Here is a 14,251-nt window from a genome sequence, read left to right on the forward strand (position 1 = left end):
TCCCCATTTAGACAGTTATAACCCTTTATAAGGGCATCGCTCATTCCCGACACATTCCCTCAAACCCCTCTATAAGGATCACTCTCATTCACCACTCAGTCCCTCGTACACCTCTATAAGGACCCCACTCATTTCACACTCAGTTCATTATACCCCTCTATAAGGACCCCTCTCATTCCCCACTCAGTCCCTTATAACCCTCCATAAGGACACCTCTCACTCCCCACTCAGTCCCTCATACCACTCTGTAAGGAGCCCTCCCATTCCCTACTCAGTCCTTATACCCCTCTACAAGGACCCCTCTCATTCCCCACTCAGTCCCTTATACCCCTCTATAAAGACACCTCTCATTCCCCACTCAGTCCCGTATACCCCTCTATAAGGACCCCTCTCATTCCCCACTCACTCCCTCATACCCCTCTATAAGGACACCTCTCATTCCCCACTCACTCCCTCATACCCCTCCAAAAGGACCCCTTCCATTCCCCACTCAGTCCCTTATACCCCTCAAAAAGGACACTGCTCATTCCCTACTCAGTCCCTAATATCCCTCAATAAGGACCCCTCTCATTCCCCCCTCAGTCCCTTATACCCCTTTATGAGGACCCGTCTCATTCTCCACTCAATCCCTTATACCCCTCTATAAGGACCTCCATCATTCCCCACTCAGTCCCTTATGCCCATCTAAAAGGACCTGTCCCATTGCCCACTCAGTCCCTTAAACACTTTTATAAGGACCCCTCTCATTGCCCACACAGTCCCTTATACCCCTCTATACGGACCCCTCGCATTACGCATTGAGCCCTTATGCCCCTCTATAAGGGCCAATCTCATTGCCCACACAGCTCCCATACCCCTCTATACGGATTCCTCTCATTCCCCACTCAGCATGATACTCTCTATAACGGCCCCTCTCATTCCCCAAACAGCCCCTTACCCCCCCACCCCCCTCCATCCTTTAGAAGGACCTCTCCCATTCCCCACCTAGCCGTTTATGCCCCATTTAGCAGAGTAACTGAGGGCCCTGATCTCCGAGCAAGGATGTAGCCCTTTAAGGGAATCTCGCCTTTCAGAGGAGATGTGTGGATCTTTTAAGGGACCTCACCTTTAAGAAGTAATTAAGGCTGGAGTGGGTGGAGACCTTCCAGAGACAGGTGAGAGTTAACAGGGTGAGGCACAAGAGAAAGAGGGCTGCTGCTGTTGCCGAGACACAGTGACCAGAACACAGCCCAGAGAGGACGCTGTAAAGTAGCTGGGGTACGAATTATAGAAAAGTGTACTCGGCGTCGCCAGAGGGACGGTTTATTGGGAAAAGTGTACAAGGCATTTCCAAAGGGACGGTGTATTGGGGAAAGTTTACTCGGCTTCACCAAAGGGACGGTGTCTTGGGGAAAGTTTACTCGGCTTCACCAAAGGGACGGTGTCTTGGGGAAAGTTTACTCGGCGTCACCAAAGGGACGGTGTATTGGGGAAAGTGTACCAGATATCAACAAAGTTACGGAGTATTGAAAAGTGTACGAGGTATCGCCAAAGGGACGGTGTATTGAAAAGTGTACGAGGCATCGCCAAAGGTAAGGAGTATTGAAAAGTGTACTTGGCTTCGCAAAAGGGACTGTAGTGTGAATTTGTTTGGAGCGAATTAACAGAAACGTGGTCTGAAGGATGAATTAGTCAAACTCTATCCTTGGTTGTATGAGGAAGCGAATGAGATGGTCGGACTCTGTAACAATTTATAAAGGTATATTCCATATACAAGAAGTTGTAAAATAGAAATAGCAGTTGGTCCGAATGCCCTCTGTGCTGCACTGTGCATTCGATGCAAAATATACATAATATAATAGAATTACATATTGATCATAGAAAGTTACCGCACAGAAGGAGGCCATTAGGCCCATCGTGTCCGTGCTGGCCGAAAGAGAGCTGTCCAGCTTAATTCCACTTTCCAGCACTTGGTCCGTTGAACTGTAGGTTGCAGCACCTCAGGTGCACATCCAGGTACTCTTTAAATGAGTTGAGGATTTCTGCCTCTCTGGTCAAGATATTGTTGTTGTCAATTATGATTTCAGGGAAACTTTGTTACCCAGTTGGGCCGAACTGCCAATACCTGTGCCGTGCTGTATTCCATGCGATAGATATACTATATCCAGGATTTGGGACGTGCAGCGGACATTTTTCAGGCGCTGTGCGGCCTCCTAAGACCTCAAAATGGCGTCTGGAATGATCGTGCACGTTTCTCGTGTGACGTGCGCTGGACGTCATTTTGATAAAGGCGTTTGCGCACGTGCGGATAATAAACACCGGCCTCATGTAAAGTAAGGAGAATGGGAGTTAAATTGAATATGTCCCAAATAGCATGATTTGCTCCCACCTCTTAAAGGCACAGAGTCTGAACGGAGATCAGAAATCGCACACGGACATCACAGAGGCCGGTCCCGTCCTTGTTTACAAACTGATGAGTTCCGTTAAATCATTAAATAAAGGCTGCACACGACTAAATCCCACATCCTCCAATCTGCACACCAGACCTCAACAATCTGCCGATCTGAGTTTGTACCATGCCTGCAAGAGAGCGTGCACCAAGGTTCTCTGATGATGCACTGGAGACCTTGGTGCAAGAGTTGGACAGAATGAGTGGCATCCTATATCCGCAGAGGGGCTTGAGGCCCTCCAGGCATATGCTGCCAAGGCAGTGGGAGGCAACGGAAGACAGGAGCATAGCAACACGAACATCGATTCAGTGCACGAAGAATTTCAATGATTTGACCTGAGTGTTCAAGGTGAGTGAGGTCAACTGTCAAGTGGCATCTCCTACCAAATGCATCACTCGCCTCATCCACTGTTCCATGCAATACACCCGCCATCACTCACCTACCAACAAACTCTTTCAAGCAGTACTCAACTCTTGCTATCAGATGCTTCCCCTCACCTTCACACATTACCACTGCTGCAAGGCCACACAAACTGGCAGCTACTCAACCTTGAAAGGCACATCACCCAGACATTCCGGTAGACGATCACCGACACAATTTTCGCTTTCTTGCTGGAGCAGGTGGTGCATAACAGGAGATAGCGAGTGTCAGTGACATTTGGCCCCTCGAGCCTGTTCCGCCATTCAATGAGTTCATGGTGGACCTGTGATCGAACTCTTAGCCCCTTATTCCTTAATATCTATGGTTCACAGAAATCTATCAATCTCAGATTTACAATTCACAATTGAGCTAGCTTCAACTGCTGTTTGCAGAAGAGCGTTCCAAACTTCTCCCACACTTTGCGTGTAGAAGCGTTTCCTAACTTCACTCCTGCACGTCCTGGCTCTAAACGTACGGCTATGTCCCCATGTCCGAGTATTCAATTATAGGTGACCTCCAAAAAATGGGACAAATGAATCAGTAGCCAGAAGCAATAATCCAGCAACTAATCTGTAAATCCTTCATGGTCCCTTTAAATAGCGCCGTTGGGGGTCGTTCAGTCACTCTAAGACACGTTCAGATGGTTGGGGTTAAGACTGTGCGTTGAGTTGTGCGTTATTCTCAAAATGGTGTCTATCACTTTAAATCAGCGTTGCACACTGATCTAACGCATCTTCTCCGAACTTTACATGTTGCCGGCGTTCGTTATCTGCGGGAACGCGAAACCCTTTACCAAGATGGCGTCCGGCGCACAAAAGGCTGGAAGCCGCTCAGAAATCCTAGAGATCTGCTGGAGAATGGAGCGTGTAACGCAACAGTCTGAGCTTCCAAATGAAGCATACACACATTTGACATTGGTTTGTGCTGCAATGGAAGCTGCGACATTGGTCAACAGGCTCTGCATCATGGTTGGTTCCACAGGTGTGCTGTTGGAGGTGACCGCCCGTTCTGTGTAGGAAGGGATGGGCTCCAAGCTCTGTGCAAAGCCCTGTGACAAGTTCCAGTGGACTCCTCCATGCCCCTTGATATTGTGTTCAGGCTTTCCAGTGCACCAAGCTATCGGTTTTGTACGCCCATCAGCCGCCTTCTGCAGCCTGGCCCATCTGAGTCCTCGGCAGCAGAACAAGTGCCCTCTGGCGATCTGGCACCTGTGGTATCCGTTCCCCCTGCCCCAGCTCCTGTGCACTTGTGCCCGGTGTCTCACCATGCGCCGAAGCATCCTCTAAACTACGCGCAGTGTGAGTCTCTGAGTTGGTGGCTGGGAATATAAGATCGAGTGACGGTGTGTCTATAACATCACTCTCATCTTCCTCTGCCTCCTCCGACTGGGCAGGTTCCGGTTCTCGGGTATCTGCAATGACAACTGGACACGGGTTGAGTTGTGGTGCGGGGAGAGGAGACAGTAAGATGTGCGTGCTTACATCTTCTGCAGCACGTGAGCCAGAACAGCTTGTGGGGTGAGGGAGAAATGGGAAGCGAGAAGGAGCATGAGATATGCATTGTCGGGACCCCCTTCGTCGATGCCTCCAGCACCCCCAGTGGCCACGGCCGCAGCGACGGCCCGCTCAATAATGGCCAGCACTGCCTCCTCCAGTGAGTGTCCTGCAAGATGTTTGGGAGATGTGGCTGTCATGATTGTCGTTAATGGTGCAGTTGGTAGGAGACGCCACTTGACAGTTGAATTCACTCACCTTGACCACTCGTGTCAAATCGTTGAACATTTTCGTGCACTGCATCCATGTGTCTGGTGCAATGCTCCTGGCATTGAATCCTCGCGCAGAATATGACTGGTGGGCCTCTTGCCCCCCACCCTCCGCGGATACAGGATGCCCCTCTGTGCGTCCATCTCCTGCACCAAGGCTTCCAGTGCGTGTTCTGAGAAACTTGTTGCACGGAGGCCCAGCCATTACTACAGAATTGTTCATAAACACAGAAAGCTGTCACATCGGGGGAGACCTCACAGTTCTGGACACTGGGTGAAATACACTGAGGTGTTTATAAACACAGAAAGCTGTCACATCGGGGGAGACCTCACAGTTCTGGACACTGGGTGAAATATATTGTGTTTATAAACAGAGAAAGCTGTCACATCGGGGGAGACCTCACAGTTCTGGACACTGGGTGAAATATATTGAGGTGTTTATAAACAGAGAAAGCTGTCACATCGGGTGAGACCTCACAGATCTGGACACTGGGTGAAATATATTGAGGTGTTTATATAAACAGAGAAAGCTGTCACATCGGGTGAGACCTCACAGTTCTGGACACTGGGTGAAATATATACAGGTGATTCTAAACACAGAGGTGCTTTAATTGTATAACCACAGAAAACATTCGCTGGGATTGTGGTGCGCAATTTATCTGCACCGGTTGGTTGCGATACAGGCGGCACCTAACATACTTGCTGCCTAATGATTTCAATGATTGCTGCCTTCAGCCTGTGCTACCTACGCTGTTGATAAGCTTCAGGCACCAGCAGGGTTTCCCAATATCGGGAGTGGCGAGTTCTCCTTAAATGCAGCCTGCACCTCTTAAAGGGGAGGTGCAATGTGGCTGCAGGAATTGGTGGAAGCCGATTGGGAAGTAAATCTATGTTGGAATATATTGAAGGAAACAAAACGAAAGATTTGCATTTATATAAAGCGTTTCACAACCTCAGGACACACCAAAGCGCTTTCCAGCCAATGAAGTGCAGTCAATATTGTAATTTAGGTAACCTGGCAGCCAATTTATCACAGCAAGCTCCCACAAACAGCAGTTTGATAATGAGCAGATAATCTGTGCTTCAGTGAAGTTTGTTGAGGGATTAATATTGGCCCCAGGACACCGAGGAGAACACCCCCTGCTCTTCTTTGAAATAATGCCATGGGATCGTTTATGTGCACCTGAGAGGGCAGAACGGGGCCTCCGTTTCACCTCTCATCCGAAAGACGGCTCCTCCAACAATGCTGCACTCCCACAGTACTGCAATGGAGTGTCAGCCGAGATATTGTGTTGAAGTTTCTGGAGTGGGTCTTGAACCCACGACCTTCTGAATCTGATGAGCGGGCGACCCACTGAGCCCCAGCTGATACTATGAATGGCTGCGCCTGTGAGAGCGTTCACCAAGGTTCTCTGGTGGAAGAGGTGGAGAGGAGGAGGGGCATCCTTTATCCTCTGGTCGGGGGTGTTGGGCAAGAGGCCCTCCAGGCATATACTCAAATGGCAGTGGGAGGAAGTAGTGAACGAGTTCAATGCAAGGAGTGCAGCACCAAGAACATGGAAGCATTGCAGGAAGAAGTTCAATGATTTGACACGACCAGTCAAGGTGAGTGACGTCAACTGTCAAGTGGCGTCTCCTTCTGTTGAGACATGAATGAGGGAAAGAGAAACAATGAAGGCTGAGAGGGTTGAACAGCCACACAACCAAAGTCATGTCGAGACCATGTCCATGCCTAACAATTGATTTCCTGTTGTACCGATGTAAATTGGGTATTACTCAAAGCCCGGGGAAAATATACATAAGATTGAACTTGCTGCCTGGTGAACGATGAACGGAGACAACCAGTCTCGGAAACAAAGACCAGTCAAATACAGGGAAGCCACACGTTACTCTAAATAGGACACAGCAATCGGGGCAAGATTGAGCTTGATGGGAGAAAACTCACACCTAATTGTGGTGAACAAAGACACACTGGTCTTTGTGGGGGAAATGACTGTTCCAAAGCCAGTTGGTTTTAAGTGGTGTTTGAGTGACAGACAAAGATACCCAGTCTGTGTATATTAAGATGGGTTCGGTGGGCGTGTCCAAGGTGTGAGCAAAGGTTGCATAATGGGACCAGGACCACGCTTCGGGTGTTGTGCGGGGTACTGTCTAAAGAGCTCGTGCCTAGGCTTGACTGTATCCTGCTTATCGCACAGTAACATTGAAATAAATGCAAGACAAGGAACTGCCTATCATTTCATCCAACTTCAGCTACCAACACGATGGCTCGAATGGCCTCATTCTGTGCCATATCTTTCTATGATTCTATGAACTGTACCATTCGTCTCATCCACTGTTCCACGCACGAAATCCCCCATCACACACATACCGACAAATTCTTTCAAGCCGCACTCAACTCGTCCAATCTTCCTCTCACCCTCATACATTACCGCTGCTGCAAGCCGCACACCCCCAACTCACAGGTCACACACACTTACCAGCAATTCAACCATAACAGCCACATCATCCAAACATTTTGCAGGACACTCACTGACACACTTCCCTCTATCTTGCAGGAGAAGGTGGCGCATTTCGAGAGGTAGCAAGAAAGAACTGGAGGAGGACAAGGCCGACACGTCCTTACCCCCGTGGAGGAGCCAGTTCTGGCCATCATTTGATGAGCCAACGCTGCGGCCATGGAAACTGGCGGTGCTGGAGGTCTGCATTGGAGCTCAGACTGCTGCTTTGGAAGCCCAGACTGCTGCGCTCCAGGCTCAGCCTGCCGTTATCGTGGCTCTGGGTACCACCGTGGAACGGGACTTCCAGGGCGTTAGATCACTCCAGCAATCTGTTCTCCAACGAGGAGTGCTGAGGCACTGCTCCGAAAGAGTGGCAATGGTGCCATGGCAGTTGAACCTGCTGTTCTCTCTCCGGGCGACATCATTCCTGCTCCCACCCCTTGCCAGTGCCCTTGCCGTTGCCTGTCAGCCAACCAGGCCAGACTGCTGCAGCCCATTTCGAGATGATGCAGTCTGAAGCCAGACCCTCTCACCCAGAAATGCTCGAGGTCAACCCCCACGGCCATCTGCACTCTCCACCATTGAAGGTCAGCAGCCTCCCACCACCCATGCTGCAGTCACTGGGGATGCACCATGTCGGAGCACGTGGATAGGTAAAGGCACACGAGTGACTGGCGCTTAATTAATGCACAAGGTTAAATAGTATAATGGTGTTCACATGATTTCATGTGTTAGTTTATAAATTTGTATTTGAAGTCACAGTTTCTTTTTATTCGTTCATGTGATGTGGTCGTCGCTGACAAGGCCAGCAATTATTGCCCATCTCTAATTGCTCTTGAGTAGGTGGTGGTGAGCCGCCTTCTTGAAACGCTGCAGTACGTGTGGTGAAGGTTCTCCCACAGTGCTGTTAGGTATGGATTTCCAGGATTTTGACCCAGCGACGATGAAGGGACGGGTATATATTTCCTAGTTGGGATGGTATGTGATTTGGAGGAGAACGTGCAGGTGGTGTTGTTCCCATGTGCTGCTGCCCTTGCAGTTCTAGGTGGTAGAGGTCGCGGATTTGGGAGGTGCTGTCGAAGAAGCCTTGGCGAGTTGCTGCAGTGCATCCTGTGGATGGTGCACACTGCAGCCACAGTGCGCTGGTGGTGAAGGGAGTGAATGTTCAGGGCGGTGGATGGGTGCCAATCAAGCGGGCTACCTTGTCCTGGATGGTGTCGAGCTTCTAGAGTATTGCTGGAGCTGCACTCATCCAGGCAAGTGGAGAGTATTCCATCACACTCCTGACTTGTGCCTTGCATTTGGTGGAAAGGCTTTGTGGAGTCAGGAAGTGAGACACTCAACGCAGAATACTAAGCCTCCGACCTGATCTTCTAGCCACAGTGTTTGTGTGACTGGTCCAGTTAAGTTTCTGGACAATGGTGACCCGCAGGATGTTGATGGTGGGCGATTCGGCGATAGTAATGCCGTTGAATGGCAATGGGAGATGGTTGGACTCTCTCCCGTTGCAGATGGCCATTGCCTGGCGCTTGTCTTGCGCGAATATTACTTGCAATCTATCAGCCCAAGCCTGAAGGTGGTCGATGGTGGTTTTTATTTATGCGCTGCGGGAGTTAGCGATGCGTAACCATGAGGAGAACGAATGGGAGAGGACAGGTGGGGATTGCAGGGCTTTTGGTGGCTTCGGAGGTGTTGTTGAGGTTACTGATATCATTCGTTAATAAGGTGAGATGTTGCTCAGATCGCCAGCAGAGGCCTGAAATGATCCAGAGCCATCAAATTTCAGCGCCATGGTTACCTTGACAGCCATAGACAATGCTGTCCTTGCCCTGCTCTGAGGCTGCAGTTGTGGCTGCAGCAGTTGACAAATCGAACTATCACGACCTCTTTCGTGAACTGCAGCCATCGGATGCACTGACCTCCGCTTATGTTGAGGTAAGAGTGTTGTTCCCTGAATGCCCTCATGAGATACGGCCTCCTGCTCAGTGCCCGACACCTCCTCCTCCTCTTGCCTCTCCTCACAGCTTGATCTGCTCTGAGTGACCTCTCTGCGTGCTCCTAGTCATCTTCTCTGCCCAGCGGGAGCCCCAGCAGGACACCCATAGTTACCAGAAATCTTGTTCAGCGCACTGTTGTAAATTACACCAACAATGTAAGATCTGCCAAACCGCTTTTTATATAATGTATAAACTCGATCCAAATAAAGGAAGCTTCAAGCAACAAGTACAATTGTACCAGCAGCCACAAGCAATAATTCAGCTTCAATGATGTCAGGCCGCGGGTCTCATAGTTCCTGTTGTTCCAAATATTTATTAATATAATAAATTGGGCTTTGCTCTTTCTATCTGTGTAATAGTTGATCAAATATATGTTTTGATGTCATATTCATTGAGTTTAAAGTTGTTAACCGTATCTGTTTGTTCAGTGACTGGAATTGATGTTATTCTCCATGGACCCTAATTGTCTCCCTGGAATGTTTACCCGTGCTATAAATAAGCGAATACTTTCAATGTGTTATCCCATAGTGTCAGTGGGAGCATCACCTCCGGCACTAACAGGGAACAGCGGCTCTACAGAGAGTGAGAGAATAGATCGGAACCTGGGAACAATAGATTTGAATGTTAAACAATGAGTCGGAATCTTAGAAAAATAGATTGGAATGTTACAGCAATGGGTCGGAATCTTCGAACAATAGATTGGGACAGTCCATTCTGGATATTTCAATATCTGCATGTATATTATGGTTCAATGTCATTTGTGGGGCGGACATATTTTATGCTTCGGAGTGTACAACTAATATACTATCCGCTCCTCGCTGCTGTCGGTGTTCCTGGTAAGTCTCTATAATCCAACTATTACTTCTATAAACCGTGTACAACTATAGTACTGTTCTTGTCATTCCCTGTGCCATACTCTTTGCTGTTCGAGTTTCCGGTAAGCCTCTATATCCACTGTAAACATTAAAGGGTTAACGTGGGATGGGAAATATAGCGATAGGGGGAACATGGATGAGAAATATACTTACCGGGGTTTTCTAGGTGTGAGGTTTAATTTACAATGGGTCAATGGGAGTGAGTTTTTATAGAGTCATAGAGTCATAGAGTTATACAGCACGGATAGAGGCCCTTCGGCCCATCGTGTCCGCGCCGGCCATCAAGCCCTGTCTTCTCTAATCCCATATTCCAGCATTTGGTCCGTAGCCTTGTATGCTATGGCATTTCAAGTGCTCATCCAAATGCTTCTTTAATGTTGTGAGGGTTCCTGCCTCCACAACCCTTTCAGACAGTGAGTTCCAGACTCCAACCACCCTCTGGGTGAAAAAGTTCTTTCTCAAATCCCCTCTAAACCTCCCGCCTTTTACCTTGAATCTATGTCCCCTTGTTATAGAACCCTCAACGAAGGGAAAAAGCTCCTTAGTATCCATCCCATCTGTGCCCCTCATAATTTTGTACACCTCAATCATGTCCCCCCTCAGCCTCCTCTGCTCCAAGGAAAACAAACCCAATCTTCCCAGTCTCTCTTCATAGCTGAAGCGCTCCAGCCCTGGTAACATCCTGGTGAATCTCCTCTGCACCCTCTCCAAAGCGATCACATCCTTCCTGTAGTGTGGCGACCAGAACTGCACACAGTACTCCAGCTGTGGCCTAACCAGTGTTTTATACAGCTCCATCATAACCTCCTTGCTCTTATATACTATGCCTCGGCAAATAAAGGCAAGTATCCCATATGCCTTCTTTACCACCTTATCTACCTGTTCCGCCGCCTTCAGGGATCTGTGAACTTGCACACCAAGATCCCTCTGACCCTCTGTCTTGCCTAGGGTCCTCCCATTCATGTTCAGGAAGCCCGAGCATGAGCCTGTTTTTACGGGGCCCTTGGGATGTGTCAATACTCACAGTGATGTCCAGAGATGCTATTAATATTTGCAGGGAGTCCAGGGACGATAGCAAAATTTACATTGGATCCAGAGACAGTCGTAACATTTGCAGTGGATCCGGAGGTGGCACTAATATTTACCGGGGAACCAGAGACAGTACTAATATTTACAGGGGGATCCAAAGGCAGTACCAATATTTACAGTGGATCCAGAGACTGTACTAATGTTCATAGGGGATCCAGAGACTGTACTAATATTTACAGGCGAATCCAGAGACTGTACTAATATTTACAGGGCATCCAGAGATGGTACTAATATTTATAGGGGATCCACAGACCTTACTACTATTTACAGGGAGAACCACAGACGGTACTAATATTCACAATGGATCCGTAGACTGCACTAATATTCTAAAGGGTTCCAATGACAGTTTAATATTTACACTGGATCTTGAGATGGTGCTATTATTTACAGATGATCAGGAGTTGGTACTAATAAGTACAAGGGATTCCGAGATGATACTAATATTTACAGGGGATCCAGAGATTGTGCGAATAATTACATGGGTCCAGAGACGGTTCGAATATTTACAGGGGATCCAGAGACTGTACTAATATTTACAGGGCGTCGAGAGACTGTACTAATATTTACAGGGGGTCCAGAGACGGTGCTAATAATTACGCATGTTCCAGAGACGGTGCTACTATTTACACGTGGTCCAGAGACGGTGGTAATATTTACACGTGGTCCAGAGACAGTGCTAATATTTACACATGTTCCAGAGACAGTGCTAATATTTGCACATGTTCCAGAGACGGTGCTAATATTTACACATCGTCCAGAGACGGTGCTAATATTTACACATGTTCCAGAGACGGTGCTAATGTTTACACATGTTCCAGAGACGGTGATAATAATTACACATGGTCCAGAGACGGTGCTAATATTTACACATGGTCCAGAGACGGAGCGAATATTTACACGTGGTTCAGAGGCTGTACTTTTTTAAACAAAGATTCCCGAGACGGTACTCAAATAAAGTGTGCTAGAGATGGTACAAATATTTAGAGGGCGTCTTGCGATGGTAGAAATATTTACAAGGGGTCCACAAACTGTACTAATAATTACAGAGCATCCAGAGATTGTACAAATATTTACAGGGGATCCCGAGCCTGTACTAATAATTACAGGGGATCCAGAGACTGTATTAATAATTTCAGGGGATCCAGAGACTGTACTCATATTTACAGAGGATCCAAAGACTGCACTAATGTTTACCGGGGATCCAGAGACTGTGCTAATATTTACAAGGGGTCCAGAGAATGCACGAATATTTCCAGGGGATCCAGAGACTGTATTCATATTTACAGGGGATCCACAGGCTGTACTACTATCTACATGGGATTCAGAGACGGTACTTATAATAACTGGGGATCCAAAGATTGTACTAATATTTCCAGGGGACCCAGAGACTTAGTAACATTTACAGGGAATCCAGAGATGGTACTCATAGTTACAGGGGATCCAGACACTATATTAATATTTACAGGGGATCCAGAGACTGTAGTAATATTTACTGGGGATCCAGAGTCGGTACTAATATTTACAGGGAATCCAGAGACTGTTCAAATATTTACAGGGGATCCAGAGGCTGTACTAATAATTACAGGGGATCCAGAGACTGCACTAGTATTTACAGGAAATCCAGAGACTGTTCAAATATTTACAGGGGACCAGAGACGTTTCTAATATTTATAGGTGATTCTTGAGATCTTATTATTTTTTTACAGAGGGCCCCAGCTTGATCTAAAATTTCCATCTTTATTTCCCTTCCTTACAGTTAATTTATTGACAATTGTGATCCTCTCTCTTGGAAAGTGCGGTCTCTCCAAATGTGTCACTCGCTACCTGGTGTCCATGGCAGCGGCGGATCTACTGGTCGTTATCATCGACCTGGTATTGAGGCAGATTCCCATTATATACCGTTCACAGTTCACTTTTCTATACCACATTCCCGTGTGTAATATCCACGCCGTACTGCTTTATGCAGTCACGGACTGTTCTGTCTGGTTCACCGTCACTTTCACCTTCGATCGATTTGTGGCCATTTGTTGCCAGAAGCTGAAAACTAAATATTGCACCGAGAAAACGGCGGCTGTGGTTCTGGGAACAATGAGTGTGCTGAGCTGTTTAAAGAACACTTTCTGGTACTTTATGTTCGAAGGTCCATATAAGCTTTCCAATACACCTTGGTTTTGTTTTCCAGTGACGGGTGTTTCAACATCACCGGTATGGGCAGTAATCGAACTTCTTCATTATATCCTCACCCCGTGTGTCCCATTTATTCTGATTCTGTTGCTCAACGTTTTTACAGTCAGACACATTTTAGTGGCCAGCAGAGCCCGCAGGAGACTCCGCGGTCACAGCAGTGGGGAGAGTCCCAGAGACCCAGAGATGGAGAGTCGCAGGAAATCAATGATGTTACTGTTTGTTATCTCAGGAAACTTTATCGTGTTATGGGTGGTGTTCATGTTTACTTCTATTAATGAACGATTGACGTATTTGGCGCGTACGTCTGTAATTCTACATCCACTTGTACAAGAACTGGGATTTATGCTCCAGCTCCTGAGTTGCTGCACAAACACCTGTATTTATGCAGTGACCCAGGCTAAATTCAGAGAGCAGTTGAAAAAAGTGGTGAAATATCCCTTCACTGTAGTTGTTAAATTCATTAAATAGTGCGAAGATCTGAAGACTGCAGAGTTAGATCTGTGTTATTCCGACAGGCTGCGGTGCAGCAAACACTGGGTGTTTATGTAATCGCTGAAACGTTTATAACCTGAGGCTATGGAGAGACTCATTTTACAGAGTTTGTCATTATGTGTATCACATGCAAGGACAACTTGTAAAATAATATGTGGTCACTAATTGCACCAAATGTTTGATCAAATGGGAGAAAGTTAAGGTAATTAAGTAAACAGCAATACAAGCTGACGGTGACCAGTGATTGAATGGGGCGGGAGGTAGAGGAGATCCCAGTACTGTAGTTGTCGGGATCAGTGTGTTAATGGGGCGGGAGGGAGAGCAGACGCCATGACTGTCGGCCTCGGTGATCAGTGTGCTAATGGAGCAAGGGTGGAGGAGATCCCGGGACTGTAGGTTTCGGTGATCAGTGTTTTAATGGGGAGGGAGGTAGAGGAGATCCCGAGATGTAAGTGTCGGTGTTCAGGGTGTTAATGGGGCGGGAGGTAGAGCAGACGCC

The 14,251-nt window shown here is 47.6% G+C and overlaps 1 protein-coding gene across 1 annotated transcript; it reads left to right on the top strand.

The window, feature by feature from the left end:
- Positions 1 to 9,860: 9,860 nt before the first annotated feature.
- On the top strand, positions 9,861 to 13,728 carry LOC137335920 (probable G-protein coupled receptor 139). The gene is made up of 2 exons (XM_068001435.1): positions 9,861 to 9,945; positions 12,830 to 13,728. Exons 1-2 carry the CDS (start codon positions 9,861 to 9,863, stop codon positions 13,726 to 13,728), a joined length of 984 nt encoding a protein of 327 aa, XP_067857536.1.
- The last annotated feature ends 523 nt before the right edge of the window (positions 13,729 to 14,251 follow it).

The sequence above is a fragment of the Heptranchias perlo genome, chromosome 20 (assembly GCF_035084215.1).
Source record: "Heptranchias perlo isolate sHepPer1 chromosome 20, sHepPer1.hap1, whole genome shotgun sequence".
Lineage (NCBI taxonomy): Eukaryota > Metazoa > Chordata > Chondrichthyes > Hexanchiformes > Hexanchidae > Heptranchias > Heptranchias perlo.

Coding starts and splice junctions, on each gene's coding strand:
- LOC137335920 (XM_068001435.1), top strand. CDS start 9,861: ATGTCATTTGTGGGGCGGACATATTTTATGCTTCGGAGTGTACAACTA. Junction 9,946..12,829: donor CGCTGCTGTCGGTGTTCCTG/GTAAGTCTCTAT, acceptor CCTTCCTTACAG/TTAATTTATTGACAATTGTG.